The following is a 24,385-nucleotide window of genomic DNA, read 5'->3' as shown; positions in this document are numbered from 1 at the left end:
TACATGATGCTGAATTCTTTGAGGTCCTTCAACATCATGGGCTCATCTGAGTAACAGAAGGCCCCGATCTTCTCGTTGCATTCCATTATATATATTGTATATGCATACATTAGAGAGAATTATTACTGATACTCCCAAACACTGGGAAAAAAAAATGGGAAAAAAATCATGTATAGTAAGTGTTGTATTTATCATGTGTTTATCACAATCAAATATTTTTTTTCCATCAACTTCAATATGCTTAGAGATGTAGGTTATGACTTAGACAGGTTTAAAACTGATATTGTTCAACATATCAATGCAGTAAGATCATGATCTTTACTGGGGACACAAAAGGCACCGAATCCCAGGAATGACCCGACAAAATGTCCACTTATTTTAGCCCGAACCCTAACAAATGTACTTATAGTCAGCAGAATGTCTAGTGGACTATTGAAATAAAGTGTAACTGCAAATCTTATTCATGACATATTCAAGTCATTATGACGTTATAATTTATTTAGTCAAAATTGACATACTAAGTTATGCTTATGACATGAGGCATCATTTTGACTTAATAAGTATCACATACAAATTCTAAATTATGACCAAAAAAAAAAAATACATACTAAGACAATTTTGACATAAGTCTTTATGACATAATTTTGACTTTTTGTTATAATAATAGGGACTATCATAGCAGGGACATCAACTACATTTTCACACTAAACATGACGCTGAGCATAACGAGCTGTGATTGGTTGCTTTACATGCCATTGGCCAATGAAAGCCCAGACCTTCCGTCATAATGAAGAAGTGGCTTCAGTTCGAGAGCGAACCCTAACCCTTTAAATAATGTATTGTAAATATAATTTACTTGTTATTTTGTGGTTTAAACATGTTGGTAATAAATGTTCATATGTGTTAATTGTTAATACATGCTCATATTAAAGTGTAGTTGTTCATTTTTAATAAAGCCTTAATCTTTGTAAATAGTTGAATTTGTGTTTCACTGCGAAAACAAGTTGCGTTTAGCCGTTTCTGGGCCACATCTGGCCCGGGATCAAGCCGGATCTGGGTCACATCACTGAGCCCAATGATGTAATCTGGGAAGCAGGAGGCCGATCGCTGTCAGGAGTACAGTGACACTCACAAGCATTTCAAATATGCGGATTGTGCCGAAGTTTTGCTGCATAAATCAAAATGTTTACATATATTTCAATCATGTTTTAAATGCAGATTGAACACTTTCTTTAAAGGGATAGTTCACCCAAAAATTCTGTATTGTTTTTCCTATTGTGAAAGTCAATGTTCAAAGTCTGTGTTCAGCAGAGGAGAGAAACTCTTCTGTGCTGCAGGTAAAGACTATCCTAACTAGTATTTAAAAAGAGTAACAATATATGAGAAGACTTTTCTTGATAAGGGATTTGCACCCCAGTTCTGATTTAAGTAATTATTAATAATAATATTATTACACTATAACATGGATTTCATGAGTGTTAAAGAGTCTTTTGTTCGAAGACGTAAAATTGACGCTAAGAGTGGATTACGGTCCATTACACGCACACACACACACACTCACACACTTGAATTATTACATTCGTGTATATTTCTGTAATATGTTCATGTGTAATTACTTTTCTATCCTTATGGAAACACTTTGAAGATGTTGTATTTGTGTTTAATCCTAATGATTGTTTATCAGCGACTGTATTACATTATTTCATAATTAAACGATACAAATTTATAATGTTGTTTGGCCTTAAAAAAAAGGTCAGTTTTATGTCATGTAGAAGATAATGTGTAAAATAAATTATGGCGAGCCCCAATATCTGGAGTCTGAACTAGAAAGGATTTCCCTTTTTTCCTCCTTTCTTTACTGATAAAATTATATAATAAATATATATATTATATAATAATATTATACAGCAACTACAGAAAAGGTTTGGCAGAGGTTGTTTTTTCCTCGTATGTCTGTCTAGAGATGCAAAGCTATAGCCTATGTTTTCCTGCTCTGCTTGTGAATTTTAAAGTAAAATCTTACACACTCTTTACGTTGTTTTCTCTTTCTAGTAGGACATGTGGATCTTTGACCACGAGAATTAGTTTGAACAGTTCAGAATTTTTTTTTTTTTTTTATCATATTCTTACTTCAGGTAAGTCTAGATCCTCCTCATGTTTCCTCATTCTCAACAAAGTTAGATTTTTTATTTTATTTTTATTTTTATTTTTTGGTTTTGCTGTGTCTGTTAATGATGTTGTGCTTTGAGGAGTTTTGGCTTCACAGCAGGTGTAATCGACACTAGTCAGGATAGAAACCATATTTATTTTCATGATTTAAATTTTTCCGGGTTTTTTTTTTTTTTTTTTTGCATGTAAACAAACCTGTAAGGGATATAGACAGTCCATGGAAAAATATGGGAAAGTGAATTTCTCTGGCCTGTCTGTCTGTCACACTGACCAATCCGTCTCTCCTGATCTCCAGGGCTTTGACCCTCACACTGACTGTTTGCATCAGTGGTTCTGGATTTGGAAATGATGTGAAAATTATCACTCATTTCAATCTTCATTCTGCGGCACAAGCAAGACATGATCAGTAGGGGGCAGTCATGCTTCATTCTTCAACAAACACAGACTGTTAGTGGATTCTTGGCATGTTTGGTTGGATTAAAACGAACCCCGGAGCGATTGCTCTGTTAGTGCGGTTCATCTGAATAAGTGAACACTGCCATCTGAACCCTGGAGCACCAAACAAGCGGAGCGAGACGCTAAAAAGATGAGACTCACTCCGCTTACAAACGTATGGAAGCTTGTTTCCGCCACAGAATAAAACATTTTAAAAGATAATTGCGACTTTTTATCTCACAATTACGAGTTTACATCTCGCAATTCTGACTTTATTTCTCAGAACTGCGAGATATAAAGTCAGAATTCCGTGTTATAAAGCCAGAATTGCGAGATATAAAGTCAGAATTGTGTGAAATAAAGTCGCAATTGCGTCTTATAAAGTCAGAATTCTGACTTTTTTTCTCGCAATTGCGACTTTATGTCACGCAATTCTGACTTTATATCTCGCAATTCTGACTTTATAACACGCAATTGGGAGATATAAAGTCAGAATTGCATGATATAAAGTCGCAATTGCGTGTTATAAAGTCAGAATTGTGAGATAAACTATTCTGAGGTAAAAAAAAAAAAAAGTCCGTCTTTTTTTCCCCTTAGAATTGGACTTTATATCTCACAATTGTGAGTTTATATCTCACAATTCTGAGAAAAGATGTCAGAATTGCGAGATATAAACTCGCAATTATGTGTTAACATACTTTATAATAAAGTCAGAATTGAAAAAAAGTCAGAATTCTGACTTTATAAGACGCAATTGCGACTTTATATCTCGCAGTTCTGACTTCATAACACGCAATTCTGACTTTATAACACGCAATTCTGACTTTATTTCACGCAATTCTGACTTTATATCTCGCAATTCTGACTTTATAACACGCAATTGCGACTTTATTTCACGCAATTCTGACTTTATATCTCGCAATTCTGAGAAAATTCTCAGAATTGCGAGATGTAAACTCGCAATTGTGAGATAAAAAAGTCGCAATATCTTTTAAAATGTTTTATTCTGTGGCGGAAAACAAGCTTCCATACAAACGAACTCTGGTGCGGTTCGACTGAAATATGAACGCAACTCGGACCAAAGACATCTAAACAAACCAAAAACAGGACATGATGTCACAAGATGCGACTCTAAAAAGGACCGAATGCTCACGCAAACCTGTTTTTTCTCGTCATAGTCGCGATGTTGCCCATCACAGTTCAGTACAGGATAAGAACTGCGTCTCCTCACAGAAGATCTTATAATTTCTGTGTGTGACGGAGGGATTCCTGCCGCTGTTTTGACTCCTTTACACATTTTATAAGCTCTTCACGAGTTCCCAGCTGGTCAGAATACCATCATGTGTGTACACACACACAACGAGCGCGTTTAGTCCTGAACACTGCATTGCTTTAGAAGATGATCGACAAGTTCTGTCGTAAAAAATATGTAAAAGCCTTTTTTTGTTTTGGATCTTTAGGTTTGTTCTCAAAATGACAGTGTGAATAATAAGCGATCCAGGACTGAATGTATCATTTTCTTTTTTGGTCCGGATCAAAAAAACCAAGAGAACCGAACTACAGTGTGAACATACTCTTAACATATAATTTTTTTGATCAGCAAGAAAAAAAATTTGGTGGGGGGAACACTATAGTGTTCACTGTATAATTGAAATACAGATTCATCTTTGTTAAAGCTGTGTTTTGTTGTTTGATGGACATTAATGACTGCTGTCACTTTAAGACCGAATGCGTGGACCCAATATAATGATACACATCCGATTTCTTTCTCAACTCTTTACATTCACTTAAGACATAACCGACTGCGTTTATGAGGATACTTACCGGTTCTGCGCCCCAGTACTGATGGACTTTATGTACTAAATGATAACATAAATTTTGATTTTTGTGAACTATCCCTAATTATTGAGGTAACACCTGTTCAACATGGAGAGGATTAGAGATCCGCCATTTTGATAGAAGCAAAGCAAAAACTTTATGTTGATTTTAAGACTGTTAAATTTGCACTTTGACCACATTTGGATAAAAGGAACGAGGAGGCGAGAAGTGAGGAACGAGGAGGCGAGGAGTGAGGAACGAGGAGCGAGGAACGAGGAGTGAGGAACGAGGAGGCGAGGAGGCGAGGAACGAGGAGTGAGAAACGAGGAACGAGGAGCGAGGAACGAGGAGTGAGGAACGAGGAGGCGAGGAACGAGGAGGCGAGGAACGAGGAGTGAGGAATGAGGAGGCGAGGAGTGAGGAACGAGGAGGCGAGGAGTGAGGAGGCGAGGAGCGAGGAACGAGGAGCGAGGAACGAGGAGTGAGGAACAAGGAGGCGAGGAGTGAGGAATGAGGAGGCGAGGAACGAGGAGACGAGGAGTGAGGAACGAGGAGTGAGGAACGAGGAGGCGAGGAACTAGGAACGAGGAGCGAGGAGGCGAGGAGTGAGGAACGAGGAAGCGAGGAACGAGGAGCGAGGAACGAGGAACGAGGAGGCGAGGAGTGAGGAACGAGGAGGCGAGGAACGAGGAGCGAGGAACGAGGAGCGAGGAACGAGGAGGGAGGAGCGAGGAGGGAGGAGCGAGGAACGAGGAGGGAGGAACGAGGAGTAACGATGAGCGAGGATGCACAGGTGTAGTGTATACTATGCAGAAGTCTTTCTTGACGAGAAACCTGACGCACATATGAATTCTCCTCCCCCTTCACATCTGTCACAATAATTAAAATTTATGCTTTACTTTGCTGTTTAAATAAACCATATATCTCACATATATCAACAGGGCATCTTACTTTAATATTATTATTTATTAATTATATAACCAAACTCAAGTGATCAAGAATAAAGTGATCAAGAATATTCCAATACACAAATAAGCTTTCGTTTGATTTCTCCATCCTCATTTTCTTTCCCTGAGGGAAGGAAGCGAGGAGCACACATAAGAAATGAGAAGCACCAGTACGCTGCACCAGTACCCACTCCATGTGGTTCAATCAAACGAAGGAGAATGTCAAAATCCAAGAATTAGACGGGGTATATATACACAGGAAGTAAGTTAACAATGGACAGGTGGACACGATAGGTTACTATGGTAAAAGACGGGCACAGACTAGAAAACTAGGGCTGAGTCTGAAATCCCCCCCATACCCTCAAATAGGGCACTGGTCACTATTTGAGGGAACAGCCATTTGTAGTGGTGTCCGAAACCACAGTGGACGTTATTGATTGCACTCAATCAATCCCACAATGCACCGCAATAACGAGTGTAGAGCCGATGTACATCCAACGGCTGTCTGAATTCACTCACTCGTTTCCATTCACTCCTTCAAGAGAACTGTATTAGTGGACTAACATAGGGAATAGTGAGTGAGGGTTTAGTGGGCGATTTCAGACCTAGTTCCTAGATTCCTAGTTCAACAAACAAATGCAGCGATTGAATGATATCATATTTATCACACACCTGACGAAAAAAGTTCTGGACCTTTAAAAGGAAATGGCCAAGCGAACAAAACAACATCAAAATTATAATAGATAAATGAAATGTACTGTTTGCTACATGATTCCCCAATTGTTTCCATTATTTCATGACTTCTAGTATTTGTACAGGCTTTGTTCCCATAATAGCTGTCACCGTTCAAATTAATGCTCAGCTTAGACTAACTGTACATCATGTGTGTAAGACTGCAATAAAATAAAAAAGATGCAATCTAATCCTGTTTACATGAAAGAAGCTGCTGCCGAGCAGGCTTGCGGAGTTGTAAAGACAGAGTGACTCGAGAGCAAAACGAAAGTAACAAAATGAGGAACAAGAGATGTCATTTCAAAGCTTTCAATGACAGGAATCCACACGTCTGTATTTTGTGGTAAGAAATTGAGTTTATATATGTCAAATAAAAATGGGCTGTCACTGTATTTCAGCTTTTGATTTCAAGACTGATGTTTGTATTCTGATAGTTCAATGTGCAAACTTTCTAAAGTAACCTAAAGTGTGGAAACATCAGTGGATAAAGTGGATTAGTTTAATCACATTTTACTCAGACGGCTGGAATAAACTTTTGTTTTATGTTTTAAAATCTATGAACAGAAATATTTTTGATATAATGAAATTTTGTAGAGGCTGTTCATTTTGTCGCATGAACAGAAGGACTGAACATAATGAGAAATACTGTTTTTTTCGAGTTTACCAAAGCAATTGACAGGTCATTGTAAATAACTTTTAAGCAACAAATGTAATAAAATTAATTTTAAAAATGCTATCTTTAAAGATATCAAATATCTAATACAGTAACTATCTAATATAAATCTAATATATAATATATAATCTAATAATGATATCTTTAAAGCTGCAAATGAATTATTCATGAAGAGGATGGCAGTTTCTGTTTCCTGTAAAGACCAAGTAACTTGATTCCATGTAAGAAAATGGAAGTAAAAAACAAGGGAAAAGAGAAGTGTTTTAGTGCTTTCACTAACAGGATTGACACGTCCGTATTTTGTGGTAGGTTAAGAAATTAATTTTACACACAAGACTGATGTTTGTGTTTTTTAATGTGCAAACCCTCTGAAAGTAACATTTGAGAGGACGCTGGCGTCAGTTGTTGGCCGCTTCTGAACAGTTATTTGTTTTTGCCTTTTTACACGGATTGTTTTTTAATTGAATGCTGTCCACTCACCTATTGTTATCTCTATAACATCGACTGAACTGCTCATCTTTCCATATTGATTTCACCTCCTTTAGTGACTGAAAGAAAAGGAAGGCTGAATCCTCACAATAATTACATTTATAAAGTTTTGAATAGAAATTACTACAAAAAGAGGCAATTTCCTTAGAAATATGTCAAAATGCCATTCATTTGCAGCAAACTAATAGTATGATTTCCAGAGTTGTGTTTTTCCATTCTAAAGAAATCAGCAGAGCTCTGTTCTCCTTGTTCTAGCCATTTCCTTCTCGAACGAACATAGGAGCCTTCAGCTCTGTGTTTATAATTACTGTCTAATTTAGATTGGAGCCCTGCAAGTTCTGTTAGGTCAGTTTCTGATAAGCCTTCGTGAGTTTTACTCTGAAGTGTTATGATCTTTGATATAACCTCCTTCTCTTCATATACCTTCTCTGTTTTGCCAAATTGCTACTAATATGTCTAATACAAATTCCTACTTCATATTTTAGCAACTCCCAATTTAGGCCAATTTTATTTTGTCAGAAGAAGCTTTCACCCAATAGTATGGAATCAGAAAGGAAATTCTTTTTTTTAATTCATCATACTTAAAGGGATGGTTCGGAGTAAAATCAACCTAGGGTCCTTTGCACCATGACCTAGAGCCAACCCGTGTTGGTGTCGTTGGTGACATCGACGTCCGGGTTAGCGGTAGCATTAGCCATCAGGCAAGTGTTATTTAAATAAACTCCTGATGTACTTACAAACTTTCCAATGCCTCGTTTTATGAGTACAGAACCTATTTGTACTACTGTAGAAGTTTGGTACTATTCTGGGCATTATTAGTGCGGTAATTTACGAGATACAGCCTTGGATCCATTAGCGCCTGCACTAAGCCATTCGGCTGATGTCTCTAAATAAGCTCTAACTTTAATAATGTTCGACCAAGGGAAAAAAGGCTTCTGGGGGGTGTTTGGCTCGGAGTCATGGTGCAAAGGACCCTAGGTTGATTTTACTCCGAACCATCCCTTTAAATAGAGAGGAATTCATTTTCCTATAAGAGGCTCTAGAACAATATTTGAATGTCCTGTGGATAGAGGAGTAGAAAGAAGAATAGTATAGTGATCAGTTAAGGAAGAAGGAAGAACTGAAACATTATAATGTTTGAAAGAGTATGGCACAAGCCAATAATCGAAACGAGAAAGTCTTGAGTGACTGTTGTAAGATTTAGCATTTGGGAACTTCTCCCTCCAAATATGAATTAAATCAAACTTCTCCATGAACATTTTCAATTTTGAACTTTTGCTCTGAACCATGAGCCATCCAAACCTCGTTGCCCCATTGGAGGTGTCATTGGAAACAGAGTGAGACTCCTGGAAGAAACAGAAATCAGTTTTGAAAGACTTAGCATACAAAAACAATGCTTTGCGCTTTACATTATCACACAACCCCCAGGCATTGAGAGAAACAACTGAAATGGACATTCAAAAGAACAGAACAGAACAAAGGATAACAAAAGTATTGGTAGTAGAACCCTCTAGGGATAAAAGTGCATCGGTAAGCTGACTACCCTTATGGAAAGAAAATATATTTCCCAATATATGAGTGATCACCCCCAACAATGCCTTAGAAAGCATAAAGTTTTATGATCAGTTTCATCCACTTTCCTGCGCGCTTGGAAGATGGCACGCTACACAGGTGAAGAAGCTCTTCAGCTCGTCCTGGATAGTGACGAAGAGATCGCATTTTCCTTAGGAAGAGCGGGACTCCGACGATGAACGTTTGCATTTTAAAGGCACACTATGCAAGATTTGTACCTTAATATAACAGCTTCGAAATCATTTAGACGCCAAAGCGGTTAGGGACTCTAGGGGACGCTGTTTGAGAAAAAAGGAAACTGCATAGTGTGCCTTTAAATAGCGACTTGATCCAGCCGTGGATACAATTTCGGATGAGTACGTTTTTATTTATATTCGTTGGACTATTTCCAGACTTCTATTTGGATATATTTTTAAAATGCAATTTATTCCTGTGATGTTAATCATTACTCCAGTCTTCAGTGTCACATGATCCTTCAGAAATCATTCTAATATGCTCATTTGATGCTCAAGAAACATTAATGATTATTATGAATGTTGAAAACAGCTGTGTACCATTTTTTTTTTTTTCAGGATTCTTTGATGAATAGAAAGTTCAAAAGAACAGCATTTATCTGAAATAGAAATCTTGTAACATTATTCACTACTGGTCAGAAGTTTGGGGTCAGTATGAGATTCGTTTTTTTTTTGTTTTTTTTTGCTGTTGTTGTTTTTTGAAAGAAATTAATACTTTTATTCAACGAGGAAGACATTTATAATGTTACAAAATCTTTCTATTTCAGATAAATGTTGTTCTTTTGAACTTTCATCAAAAAAAATTACAATACTGTTTTCAACTGATAATAATCAGAAATGTAGACTTGAGTAATGATGCTGAAAATTCAGCTTTGATCACAGGAATAAACTGCATTTTAAAATATATTTAAATAGAAAACATTTATTGTAAATTGTAAAAAAAAAAAAAATCACAATATCACTGTTTTTGCTGTATTTTTGATCAAATAAATGCAGCCTTGGTGAGCAGAAGAGACTTCTTTTTTTTTTTTTAACATACAGATCTAAAACTTAGTAGTGTAGGTCTAAAACGGTAGTGTAGGTCTAAAGTTTTTAAGTAAAGTCTTTGTGTAAAGAAAATTTCTTTTAACTTGATTTTGTGAATAAATAAAAAAATACATTCAATCATTAAGTCAATTCAGTCAATTCAATCAAAAGTTAAATGATTATATTGTTTTGTATGAATGAGTGCTCAGGATGATTTTCACATTGTTTTGAACAAAAAACTCTAGGCTACAAGATGCAGTTCTGAAAAGTCTTGTGAACAAATGTTTACTATGTGTTATATGGCCTTATTTCAGTGACTTAACATTTTAGTTAAAAACCATGCACAAACCTTATTTTCTCAAAACTACAAACTTTTATGCTCAAGTTTGCTCACATTTTACTATAGCCCTGTTTGTGCTGAATACAATGTAATCAGACTTTAGCCATTAATATGTTTTAAGCAACTGAAAAAAGCACAAATGTCAGGGCATGTCAAAACGTCTTCAGGGCTCCAAAATACCCTTAGGACCCAGAGGGTTAAAACTTTATTTATCTGACATGTATGTTATTCATATTATTCATAGTTCCAATGATTTGACTGACCAACTATAATTGTATTTTGTACATATTAACACATTTCTAATTTGATGGCTGTAATACACAGAACAAGTTTGGTCAGAGGCAAACTAAGGGTGAAAAGTTTATAGAATACTAGCATTTCTAAATGCAAGATTGCAAAGAATAATAATGTGAAAGGATTTGTGGACTTATTTATTTGTACGTCTGTACAATCTTCTAATCTAAGATAATTAAAAAATCACAGCATTTTACAAAAAATCCTAACGTTTCTGGAAACTGAGTTAGTAAACGTATTTGAGAGATATATTTCACTTTTGTTCTCATCCAGACATACATGTATTGCATTTGTTGTATAAACTTTTAAGATGATTTCCAACATTTATTTTATTTATTTTTATTTTTCAGTAGTGGGGAGATATATGAGCCAATCCCTTCTGTGAAATACCATCTGACTCACAACAAGAAGCAAAACATGGAATCAGCGAAACAGATCGTGGAGACTGAATACCTGCATCAGGATTCTTACCAACCAGTAGATGATGTTTTTCAGAAAGTGAAAGACCAGCACAAAACGTTCATGAAGAACAAGTATGAGAGCTTATTTGAGGGAATCAAACTAAAGGAGAATCAAACCCTCCTGAACAGCATCTACACACAGCTGTACATCATAGAGGGAGAGAGTGAAGGAGTGAATGAAGAACATGAGGTGCTTCAGATGGAGAAAAACAAAACACAACACTCACAAGACACTCCAATCTACTGCAATGACATCTTTAAAGCCTCACCTGAACCAGGATGTGAGGAGAAAGACAAAATCAAGACTGTTCTTACTATAGGCATCGCTGGGATTGGGAAAACCGTCTCTGTGCAGAAGTTCATTCTGGACTGGGCCGAGGGAAAAGCCAATCAGGATGTAGATTTCATGTTTGTGCTTCCATTTCGAGAGCTGAACTTGATTAAAGATCATCAGTACAGTCTTCACAGACTTCTGCTGGACTTTCATCCTGAACTTCATAATCTGGACTCAAAGATTTATAAGGAGGGTAAATTGGTGTTCATCTTTGATGGTCTGGATGAAAACAGAATTCCACTGATGTTTTCAGACGCTCAGAAAGTTTCTGATGTGACTGAGACTTCATCAGTGGGTGTGTTGATGTCAAACCTCATTAAAGGAGATCTGCTTCCCTCTGCTCTCATCTGGATCACCTCCAGACCAGCAGCAGCCAATCAGATCCCCTCAAAATACATCAACCGTGTGACAGAAATTCAGGGATTCAATGACCCTCAGAAGGAGGAATATTTCAGGAAGAGAATCAATGACGAGCATCAAGCCAGCAGAATCATCTCACACATCAGAAGAGCAAGAAGCCTCCACATCATGTGCCACATACCCGTCTTCTGCTGGATCTCAGCCAGTGTGCTTCAGAAGCTCCTGGAAGATCTGAGTGCAGAAATCCCTCAAACTCTGACTGAAATGTACATCCATTTTCTGATCATTCAGATCAATATGAGGAATCAGAAGTCTGAAGAGAGAGATCCAGAGAAGCTCCTGCAGTCCAACAGAGAAGTGATTTTGAAACTTGCTGAACTCGCTTTCAAACAGCTGATGAAGGGCAATGTGATGTTCTATGAGGAGGACCTGATTGAGAGCGGCATAGACGTCACTGACGCCTCAGTGTATTCTGGGATTTGCACTGAGATCTTTAAGGAGGAATCTGTGATTCATCAGAGGAAAGTTTACTGCTTCATACATCTGAGCTTTCAGGAGTTTCTGGCTGCTTTTTATGTGTTTTACTATTATATAATAAAAAATGATAACACGTTGCATTATTTGGATCAAGTGCATAATCTGCATAGGGACACAATAGATGAAGCACTTCAGCGTGAAAATGGAAACCTGGATCTTTTCCTGCGATTCCTGCTGGGCATCTCACTGGAGTCCAATCAGAGACTCTTATTGGATCTACTAACACATACAGAGGAGAGTTCAGAGAGCATCAAGAAAACCTCACAGTACATTAAAGACAGAATCAGGGCTGAGAAGAATCTCCCCACAGAAAGATCTATCAATCTGTTTCTCTGTCTGCTGGAGATGAAAGATCAGACTCTGTACAGAGAGATTCAGGAGTTTATGAAATCAGAAAAACACTCAGAGAAGAAACTCTCTTCTGCTCAATGTTCAGCAATCACCTGCATGCTTCAGCTGTCAGATGAGGTGCTGGATGAGTTGGATCTGAAGAAATACAACACATCAGAGGATGGTAGAAGAAGACTGATACCAGCAGTGAGCAACTTTAGAAAAGTTCTGTAAGTAATTTATTTGGATCATATGTAATTGCATTTAAATTGTGCATTTAATATAACTATTCACCCTAGAGATGCACCAAGAATTTTTTTTGGAGAGTGATAAATACTGTTACAAATGCATTACAATTAAAATAACAAAATATTTATTCACAGAAGTATTTTTCAATAGTTAGCAGAAACACTTTTAGAAACACTGATAGCTTTTAGTCTGAAATGTCTCTATCAGCATCGCACATCTGGTCATCACATTCCTCTTTGTTGAAACACTCAAGTTCAGTCAGATTAGTTAACATTATGAGTAGACAGCCTTTTCGGGTGCACCTATGAATTCTCAGTTGGACTGACTGCAGCAGTAATGATTACATGTGTCATATTAAATGTAGTTGATATTTATGAAGAAATAAATAGAAGGCGTTCCCTCACACCATAACAAGGGGGCAGGAAAAGACTAGACATAAAGACATCTATGTCCAAGACATAACGTGACCAAGGCAGAGACGGGAGCCAGCGGGAGTGAGGACAACGGTGGAGCCGAGGGAAGAAAGAGCCTGATGGAGCTGAAGAGGTGAAGAGACGAGGCGTAGCCAGAGGCCTGGAAGTTTGTAGTGCAACCAGGGTGATGGCTGACCGAGGTGGAGCCGGAGGTATGAGGGAGCTGGGTGGGACCAGCAGTGACGAAGGAGACCAGAGACTGGATGGGATCACCGGGTATTGAAGACTTTGAGGAATGATATCATCCAGCTCATCATACCATTCCTTTGGGACCTGGCACAGCACACCCTCAGGAGCTGGAGTATAGGCGGGTTCAACTCCATTCTGCTCTCACGCACCTGGTCAGACTCCACGATTGCCTCAGGCTCCAGGACATTGGCCTTTGTCTTTTTCAATGATCCAGCTTTATTGTGGGCTTGGACTGAGTCTCTGATAGGCTCTGACATAAAATCTGTGGGGGGCATGGCTGAATGCTGGTGGGGCCCTGGGTCCGGAGTGGGTCCTCATCCATGAGACAGGCAGTGAATGCAGATCCACACTGCACCAGCACCCACTCTATATAAGCAGCGAACCTCCTTCAAGGACCTTCCACAGGTCGCTGGGGCTGGTGTAGAAAAAGACGCAGAGTTACTGGTCTGGGTAATGAGTAAAAAACCTTTTGGAAAATTTGGGTTATGGATAAGGCCCACTGAGCCGTGGCTTTGACAATCTTAATGATTTTTAATCAATACATCAAGAAAACGATTTTGATTAACGGGTTTGATTAATAGCTACCAAGTCAAGCTGGTCTAGTTGAACATTTACTATTAGGGAATATTTTAAACTATAGAGTGAAACGTGTCATCCCTTGTGATTTTGTAAGAATCTGTCCTCTAAACTTACTAAAAATTCTGTTTTTGTCTCTTTCAGTCTTGCTGACAGTAATCTTAATGGTCACAGCTATGAAATTGTGGTCTCAGCTCTACAGTCATCAAACTCTCCTCTTAGAGAGCTTGATCTGAGTAACAATGACCTGGAAGAAACAGGAGTGAAGATGCTCTCTGATGCACTGAAGAGTACAAACTGTAATCTGGAGATACTGCGGTGTGTAAGAAAAAAACTACAAAATTATAAATGATCATTGCATTTGATTTTGAACATAACTGTGATAGTTGAAGGATCTTGGATGATTAGTTCTCTTCAGGTGCAAGAATATTAATGTTTTGATTTCTATACAGGATTTCTATAATAGCATTTCTTCAACATTTGAGATGAAATAGTTTGGGGGGGTTGATTTGTAAAAACATGATGACAGTGATACATTATTTTAGAATGAATTCTAAACAATTTAAGCTTTTAAAATTATGTTCAAAGGTGTTTAAACAGGCATATTCATAATTCATAGGCTTTAAACAATACAGATGTTCAATCATGAATCCAATTACTTTGTAGATTATCTGGCTGTATGATAACAGAGGTCGGCTGTTGTTATCTGGCTTCAGCTCTGAGTTCAGCTTCACACCTGAAAGAGCTGGATCTGAGCTACAATCACCCAGGGGATTCAGGAGTCAAGATGCTTTCCGAGAGACTCAATGACCCAAACTGTGCACTGGAAAAACTCAAGTATGTTGGAGTGAAATTTTTCATGGTATTTGTTGTTAAAATTTTGTAATTGTTATTTTTCATTTTACTTGCACTTACACAAATACATATTTGTAAACAAAATAATAATAATAATAAAAATAAAACTAGCACTAACATCACATGGAACATAACACAACATCACATCCTGATAGCAATTACTAAGTTTATTAATAATATTAATATTAATACTAAATGTATTTATATGTACAGGCATAGGACCATAAAATGTTCGTCCAGTTACTGCATTTGGTCAAAATGTAACGATACATTGTCCTACCTGCCTGTCAACAAAAATATTTCTATACCTCCGTGCACATCACAAATCATCAACATGTTTCACGCCATGCAGAGTTAGACAAACGTCAATCACCGAGCACCGCAACCGAAACAGCAGCCACCTTCTACAGTTCCTACTGAACCAAAACAATGAGCTTATGCTGCATTCACGCCATAACTACTGTAATTTGGAAACCAGTGACGTTATACTCTGAGCGGTTTGTAACTTGAATTTATGTTTCAATGGCAACACTGAATGATCTGATGATCTGAAGGGAGCATCTAATGAGATTTTATGATTTTAAAATTAGCTTGCTATTACTAACCTCTCCGAAAATGACCTACCCTACCTTTAATTTACAACACTTTGTGGTTTGTAAAATAAAGGAAACACCTTGTTTTATTTTAGTCACCCTAAATAAAATTTTCTCCCTCTAAAGAGATACTCGCTAGGGCTGTGCTCAGAATATCGATTCTGTCGTGCTTTTGAATGTACTGTAGCCAATTATCACGTGATGTCAATTGGTGCCAATTGCACTTGTTAATGCTGATGGTGAGGAAATACAGTTGCAACATCTCATATAATGTACCTCAAACTGAGTAGTGTATCACTGAGTAACGTCCTGCTCGAGTCGTCCTTGCAATGGAGGTTTGGGTTCAAAAACTAGTTCTTCCAATGTTTCATCATCGGACTCGCACTCGCATTGATATGGTAAAATCGACGTCATTGTTCATTACTGTGTTTAGTTTACGGTGTAGGAAGCCTCAGGACAAGCAGAGCTGACGTTGTTATGGCAATGGGCGATTTTGTTTTTCGACACGCTATACATGGTATGCCAATCACAACAGACTGAGCTATCTGGCCAATCAGAGCAGAGTATATCGCGGAAAGGCGGGATTTAGAGGGATTGATTCATTTGACGAGTCGTTTGAAAGTCATTGAAAATGTGATGATGTAAAAAATAAAGTATAAAGTCGGCAACACCTAAGCTCCAAAATTATCAAAAATATTTATTTTCAAGACAACTATCGCATAGCGTATGTGACGTTTCGAGCACGCAGGCTCTAGTCTGATGAAGATAGTTGTCTTGAAAATAAATATTTTTGATAATTTTGGAGCTTAGGTGTTGCCGACTTTATACTTTATTTTTTACTTGTTGTTTTCTAGTCGAGCACCCTTTTGAGACTGATGTGCGTGCTTTTGTTTCATTTTTCTTAAATGTGATGATGTACAAATGTATATTATGAAGAAATTAAACAGTTTGTTCACCTTTGATGCATGTAAACAAGTTGTAGGAGAGTCCACAACAACATTAGGAAACTTTAAAATAGCATAATAGGGGCCCTTTAAATGTTTTAAAAGCGACACAGAGATGGTATTTTTATTACTTAACATGCGAGTAAGGTATTTTATTGAACAGATAAATTGCCATATGTAACTCTGCCATATGTAGTTAGTTATGAAGTATTATCTTATCTATTGTGAAGGGTCATTTAATAACTGTTGTTGTAGCCGGGGCGGATTTAGTGATTTGGGGGCCCCAGGCAAAATATAGGAATGGGGCCCTATACAATTCTAAAATAAAATTGCACACAATTACCTGGATCATCCTTGAGGTCCTGTGTTGTGATGCTTGCTGCTGCACGATGGTGCCCCATAGTTTTTAATTTTTTCATGTACATGTTATAATGGCTTTTTTTCTTGTTTTAGACCCTGAAATAGCAACAGTAAGGCTATATGATGAAATCACTCATGGAACTGTCCAACCAGTTTGGTGTGGCTTACACATCATAATCGCCATATCATAATTTTCACCCCAGTGCAGTTACGGTATTCGCGTTTAAACAGGTTCTAACAGTATAACCGTAGGCTGGACACGCAAGGCTGTAATTCAAATTTAAATGTAACTGAAAAAAATATTGAAAAGGAAATTATAAATGTACACACTTAAAAGATTATTTCAACCAAAAATGAAGGACATATGTGCAGTGTCAGAGCTGAGTGCCTTTGTGGAAAGTAACTGTGCATGCGTCCTCTACTTGGGTCCTTCACTGAAATGAGTAAGCATCATTTAAACAATAAAAATATAATACTATTACTCAATATTTAGTTATTGCTTCAGATGCTAGTATTTTCATTTGCTACAAGCCGGATACACAAGTAGCACATTCAATGTGGACACACAGATGATTGTCATGGTAACGAACACCACAGCAACTGCTTGCGCGTTAGTGATGAATGTGCATCTTGTACAAAAAAAAAAAAAAAAAAAACATTTTAGGGGCCCCTTGGCTTTTGGGGGTCCAAGGTGGTCTTATACCTTTGCCTAATAGTAAGTCCGCCTTTTCTTGTAGCGCTGTGCTGGAATTTATTTTCAAGGAAGGTGTCTATTAATGGGCATAGCAACAGCTAGTCAGCTAGTCTTCAGCTAGTCAGCTTGAGATCCTTTCCATCTAAACTGGTCATGTGAGTGTTTTATGAGAAGTGGGATAAATCAAACATTGCGTTAGTTCAGGCAGACCATGTCAGTCATGTTTCCATCAGCTGACAGTCAGCTGTTTCTGACATGTACCAATTCAGTTTCAACTCTTATCACAGCTGTTCATTAAAATCCCCATTCATTCAGCCTGTCTTCTACTGCTTGCTGCGTGCTACATCTAACTCCACCCTCCATCCCCAACTCCACCTGGCTGGAATCTGGAATCTAATCTGATATCTGTTTCGTCTTCAGTATACACTAAATTTTATTGCAATCATCTATAATGCATTTTCGCCTTGTTTACAACAACTCATGTTAAATTTGTGAATTGTAATTATGCATGCATGATTACTGAATATGCCCAGAACAGAACCATACAGCCAACACTAACAGTTAGTGGTTTGCATTATCATTATAATAAATATTAATTCGACAAAGGTGGTCCTGACTAAACCATATTATTGGGTTTTTACATAGATCTGAACTTGGAAGGGAAGATGGCGCCGCTGTGTTTGGCATGTCACTTGCTCCTCTGTTTTTTCATAAATTTTTTCATATTTGTTTTTGCTACCGTCTCGTCGTTTGTTTATGATCGCACTACGCTGCTGGAATTACGTTTTACAACTAATCGCCTCCTAAATGCCCAGTCCTTCAAACCACCACCGCCACTGTTGACATCAATTCCTCCTTTCCTGAGACGCCCTGTCTGTCTGCTACCAGGCAGTAAGCGCCGCAGAAGACGCGGTCGGAGAGGCGGGTTACATGTCAGGCTGAGGACTCACCTGGATTCTCCGTCGCCGAGGAGTGGAGATCGATCAGGACTTGGTAGTGCTAGAAGATCGCGGGAGTGCTACCGGTGGCTTTGGCCGGTTGGCTTCGACACTGGCGTTCCATTTCCGTGTCCCCGCCGCGTAAAAACATCCACCCGGAGCTGCGTCCAAGGAAATCTCCGTCCAATTCCACGTGTGACATTGCACTTTGCGGACTATGTTCCGCATGGCACTTTGTAACACCAGATCGCTCAATAACAAAACATTTGTCCTCAATGATGTCATCTCCTCTCACAATCTGGATTTGTTTTTCCTCACCGAAACCTGGCTCCCCCCAGGTGACGTCAGTGCCTTCTCGGAACTCCTCCCCTTTGGCTATCTTTACCTAAACACCCCGAGGCAAACGGGTAGGGGCGGGGGGATAGCTACCACACACAGACAGTCCTTGAAGTGCCGTCAGCTGTCCACTAGAGGGTATTCCAGCTTTGAGTTACAAGCATTTGTGCTCACATTGCCCTGTCCTATTTTATGTGCAGTAATTTACCGCCCTGGAATCCTGTTCAGCACTATTAATTCTGTTCTAAATCCGGTGTCTGTTGTTTTGAATGATGTATCTGAAAATACATGCAATGCATTCAAACAATACTTTTTGGACAGGGTTTTGTCTGTTAGGCAAACCATTACACAAGCCCCTGCTGTTGCCATGTCCTCCCGAGCGGCGCAATGTGTGCTGGAGAACTTTGAGGCAGTCACTCTTGCAGACCTCAAAAAAGCTGTCCATGAGTTGAAGCCTACCACCTGCCCTCTTGACGCTGTTCCTGACAGGATTTTGAAGGAGGCTATTGACACCATAGGTCCCTTCCTTGTCTCCTTCATAAACAGCTGTCTTAGTTTGGGAACTGTTCCCACTGCTCTCAAACATTCCATTGTCAGACCGCTGCTCAAGAAACCCAACCTTGATCCTTCCATACTGTCCAACTTCCGCCCAATATCTCACCTGTCACTTCTGTCTAAGTTGATGGAGAAGCTTGTTTTGTCCCAGCTTCAGTCTCACCTCCAACTGCACGTCATTGCTGACAAATTTCAGTCCGGTTTCAGGTCTAGACATAGCACCGAATCAGCGTTACTGAGGGTCAATAATGACATTCTTGGAGCCCTGGACAGTAAAAGCTCTGTGGTTTTGGTGTTACTGGACCTGACCGCTGCATTTGACACCGTGGATCATGCCATTATCATCTCCCGTCTTCAACATGCTATCGGTCTGCAGGGTGCAGTGCTCAATTGGTTCTCTTCATATCTCACTAACAGAACTTTTTCAGTAATGCTTAATGACTTTTCCTCCTCAGCTGCCCCCCTGTCATCCGGTGTGCCTCAAGGATCCATTCTCGGTCCTATTCTGTTTTCACTTTATATGCTGCCACTTGGTCAACTCATCTCCAATCACAACGTTCAATTTCATTTCTATGCAGACGACCTCCAGATCTACCTTCCTGTGATTCTGAGCAATCGTTCTGCGCTGGACCCTCTCCATAACTGCCTTCAGGACATCAAACAGTGGCTTTCACAGAATTTCCTTCATCTGAATGAAGGAAAGACTGAGTACATCCTGTTCAGCCCGGACTCACCCAACAGTTCTCTCAGTTTTGGTCCTCTAACACCTCAGTTTGCACCCACTGTGCGTAACCTGGGTGTTATTTTTGACAAAAGTTTGCAGGATGACAAACAGATTAGTGCAGTTGTGAGGGCGAGCTTTTACCAGCTAAGGCTCCTCAGTAAGGTAAAACAATTCTTGTCAAGAGCTGACCTTGAAAAAGCCATTCATGCCTTCATCAGCTCGAGGATAGACTACTGCAATGCCCTCTACACTTGACTTAATCAATCACTCCTCAGTCGGCTTTAACTGGTACAAAACGCGGCAGCACGCCTTCTTTGCAACAAACGCTCACACATCACCCCAGTCCTCCGCTCGCTCCACTGGCTCCCGGTGCGGTTTAGGGTGGAGTATAAGATCCTGCTGTTTGTGTTCAAGGCCATCAATGGTCTGGCCCCGGCCTACCTCACTGAATTAGTAACGGTTTACCAACCAGCCAGAACTCTGCGCTCCTCTGAACACACCTCTCTGGTCATTCCCAAGTTCAAATATAAAAAGTTTGGAGGCCGGTCATTTGCCGTCCAGGGCCCAAAGCTGTGGAACGCACTTCAAGCACACCTACGAAGCATCACCGTGTTGAGTGTTTTCAAATCACAGTTGAAAACACATCTATCCAGACAAGCTTTTAACACGTAGCTTCCGATTCGACTGCTATTTTTATGTACATTTATGTTTTTATATATTATTGTCTATTGATGTTTTTACTGGAAAGCGCCTTGTGCACCTTCTGGCTGTTGTAAGGCGCTCTACAAACAAAATTTGATTGATTGATTGATTGATTTTTTTTTTACCACTCGAGGGTCAAAAGTTACATATTGTACATTTAAATTATGAGAATTTATGTTGAGAGACAGTTACAAGTGCTTGTGTTTTGTTTTTGTTTTCTTTTCAGTGTGGACTATAATGAAGCCTTCAGAATAACACCAGGACTGCAAAAATGTAAGTCCGTTCTTAGCTTTTGTTCATTTGTTAAACTTACATGGTTTGTCACGATTACGTTTCTTTTTCTGTTCAGATTTTTGTGATCTCACACTGGATCCAAACACAACACACACTAGCCTCTTAATGACTGAGAACAGAATGGTAACACATGTGAAAGAGCATCAATCATATCCTGAACATCCTGAGAGATTTGAGCACTATGAACAGGTTATGTGTAAAGAGAGTCTGACTGGACGCTGTTACTGGGAAACTGAATTCAATGGTAATGGTCATGTAGCAGTGACATACAAAAAGGTCAGTAGAAAAGAAGGGATTGATTGTCTTTTTGGACTCAATGAACATTCCTGGTGTCTTTTCTGGATTAACAGTGGGAAGGTTTGCACTGCCTGGCATGATAATAAGAATACTGATGTATCTGTCCCATCTCAATCTAAAAGAGTAGGAGCGTATCTAGACTGGCCGGCCGGCACTCTGTCCTTCTACAGCGTCTCTGACACACACACACTCACACACTTATACACATTCAACACCACATTCACTGAACCTCTATATGCTGGATTTAGGCTTTATCCTAGAGCCTCAGTGTCTCTGTGTCAAACTGCTGGAAAGATTTCAAGCAAGGAATAACCTATAAAACAATTCACTTTAGACAGTTGTATTATACTTTAGTGGAGCGTTGAAATTGGGAAGGTGACAGGACATTACAGGAAAGAGTGGGAATGGGGTCCGGAAAGGACCTCGTGAGCCAGGACTTGAACAAAGATTAATCTGCTTCATATGTCATGAGATCAGCTCACTAGGCTAAGCTTGGTTGTATATTAGCTTGAGTTTGAGTACACTATTTTGTTGGGTGTAGGCTATGGCATTTTTCCTGCAAGTTTTGTACTTGTACTTTTGTGTTCTGTATTTTATTTTCTGCCTATTGTTATCTAAGTTACGCATATGCTCAATGTCTAATGACATTAGAAATCCAAAACAAAAAACCCTGTTTTATTAAGCATTTCCATCTACAAGTATATGTATTTACCTTGAACAATTAACTGTAATTCTTTGCTTACTGTGTGTATTTTACTCTTGTTATTTTATAGGTGTTGATGTATTGTTGATAACAGTGCTGAAACTGGGTGGTTACATAACTGTTTAAAGTAGAAGATAATGTATTAGAATAGAGGAGATTTACCTATATATAAAAATGTTAAAATAGCATTTTCTCTTGTATTTACATCACTCTTGGAATCCTTATACTTAAAAAATGTAAAGATTATTTAATTGATAGATCCGAATAGATTCTGCTTTTATTTAAAATGTTACCCCATCAGTACTGAAGCTAAGCTGATATTGCTGTATTGCAACCATTTATTTTATAACACTTTTTATTTTATTTTAGCAAAAGTATTGTAGCCAATAAAACTGGTTTTGAGTTTACTTTTGTCTCGCTGTGCTTGGATTTTAATTTTTGTACCAAGGCAGGCTTGGTTAATATCCATATAAAGGGAATTACAATAGTCAAGCCTTGTCAAAATAAAAGCATGGATCACCCTTTCAAAGTCCTTAAAAGAGAGAAATGATTTTACCTTAGCTAGGACTCAAAGGTGTAAAAACTAATCTTGATAACAGACCCTCTCAGGTTACGGCTGCAACCATCGGTTCCTGAGAAGGGGAACGAGACACTGCGCCTGGATCAGTGCCATGGGGAATGTCATCTTTGTTTGTGTTTTTATTGCCTCTTGTCAGGCCCGGACTGGCCATCGGGAGCACCGGGAGAATTCCCGGTGGCAGTGTTTTTTTTATTTTTATATACTACTACCTTTACCAGTGATCATTTTCGAATTCGTCATTCAATAAAATGTTTATTATAAAATAAAATCATGAATCTGTTAGTCTTGACTGGCAAGGCTACGATTCGACTTAAAGCCTCAGCCAAATGGTTAAACAGAAAATGCGAGCAGCACCCGATGATGGAGAGAAAACGGCCAGGTGGAGCAGAGAGGGAAAGGACAACGAAAAATAAAGCACTCAGAGAACAAGCATCAAAATGTTGCAAAATTACTAACCTGTTCAGGGCTTCAAGTGCATGTCAGTTTCATCTGTAAATACTGTACTTTTTTCTTCGTTAACTTAGTATTGAAATGCTAGCGCTCCTATTACTATCGTCACTCAAAATACTGTATGCTAAAGGAGATTAATATTATTTAGTGTAAAGTTACATTAGTAATTTAGCAGACAAATATTAACATGTATGTGGTACTGGGAGCAGGGAGACAGGAGTGATAGTGCAGACATCAACAAAAAATAATGCAATAACATTTTATTAGACAATTTAGAAAATTATGTCTGCCTATTTGTGAGGTTTAAAACTCTTTTCCTTTCCTTTTTTTTTTTTCTATCAAATGAAGGTGGAGACAGCAGTGATCACACATTCAGCCAGTGAGTGAGATGACATGTAGAAGCAAAATAAGAGGTTTTTTTTACATATTATATGAAATATAGTGTTGCTAAATGTTAGATATTTAAGTAATTTTAAGATAAAAACAACAACATCTTGTCATAAATATAATACTTTTGGGCAAACATATTACAATAAGGTGGTTGTTTTACAACAAGGTGGAGACAGTTCTGTTTGTAACATGAGGCCAGAACAAGTGACAGGTGAAGAAGTGACAGGTGAAGAAAAGACAGGTACAAGAAAAATACGCACACTTTATACATACATACATACATACATACATATATATATATATATAACACTAGTACTCCACTTTACTTAGTGTATGAGGCTGATGATACTGGTGGAAGGGAGAGACAGAGAGATATTAGGCTAAATGAAGAGAAGGAAAAGGGAAGTGAGGATACTGTTCAAGAGAAAGCCTTTAATTATTGTATGCACGTTGCATTTATGTTGTCATGGTTTTCCAGGCTCTTCTCCTGGTATTTACTTTATGAATTCACTGGGGCCAGTTGCATAAACATAGCCATTATGTTAAGACTGTCTCTTAAGAACTAGTATGATCAACTAGGAGTTAGTTAGGGGTAATCAGTCTTACTGTTCGGTGTCAAATTAGACCAATTTCAACCATTTTTATGTTACTGACTTTAAAAAGTTGTTAACAGTCTTAAAGAATAAAATTGGATGACTAGTCTTAACAGTATATGCAACTGGCCACAGAATCAACAATTCCATGTAATTGTTTTAAGTCACTTTGTCATCCATTTTATTATATTCTGTACTTAAGTTGTATTTTAAGTTCTTTCCCCCCAGTTTCACAGTCAGGGCTTAAGCTAAATCCCAGACTAAAATGCATGATTGAGCTTTTAATTGAAAGCAACTTGCACTGCTATATCTTAAAATATGTCAGTGCCATTGTCTTGTCTCAAGATGCACACCAGTAA

At 38.4% G+C, this 24,385-nt stretch overlaps 1 protein-coding gene across 2 annotated transcripts; it reads left to right on the top strand.

Moving 5' to 3' along the window:
- Positions 1-6,400: 6,400 nt before the first annotated feature.
- Positions 6,401-22,420, top strand: LOC311084168 (NACHT, LRR and PYD domains-containing protein 3-like). Of its 2 annotated transcripts, none has more exons than XM_084116073.1 (6): positions 6,401-6,444; positions 10,860-12,761; positions 14,163-14,336; positions 14,685-14,855; positions 20,946-20,992; positions 21,069-22,420. In XM_084116073.1, the coding sequence occupies exons 2-6, from the start codon at positions 10,927-10,929 to the stop codon at positions 21,620-21,622; spliced, it is 2,781 nt and encodes a 926-aa protein (XP_083972199.1). In that variant the 5' UTR covers positions 6,401-6,444; positions 10,860-10,926; the 3' UTR covers positions 21,623-22,420. The 2 variants fall into 2 exon arrangements, with proteins under 2 accessions (XP_083972199.1, XP_083972200.1); XM_084116074.1 differs by lacking the exon at positions 6,401-6,444 and adding an exon at positions 6,980-7,079.
- Positions 22,421-24,385: the final 1,965 nt, after the last annotated feature.

This window comes from Abramis brama, assembly GCF_963993115.1.
Source record: "Abramis brama genome assembly, chromosome: 6".
Taxonomy (NCBI): Eukaryota; Metazoa; Chordata; class Actinopteri; order Cypriniformes; family Leuciscidae; genus Abramis; species Abramis brama.
Note: the sequence above shows the minus strand (reverse complement) of the source record. Positions and strands in the feature narration are given on the sequence as shown.

Excerpts from the sequence above, each read along its gene's own strand:
- LOC311084168 (XM_084116073.1), top strand. The coding sequence starts at position 10,927 with ATGGAATCAGCGAAACAGATCGTGGAGACTGAATACCTGCATCAGGAT. Across the intron at positions 14,337-14,684 it reads TGTAATCTGGAGATACTGCG|ATTATCTGGCTGTATGATAA; the intron begins GTGTGTAAGAAA and ends ATTACTTTGTAG. Across the intron at positions 20,993-21,068 it reads AACACCAGGACTGCAAAAAT|ATTTTTGTGATCTCACACTG; the intron begins GTAAGTCCGTTC and ends TTTTCTGTTCAG.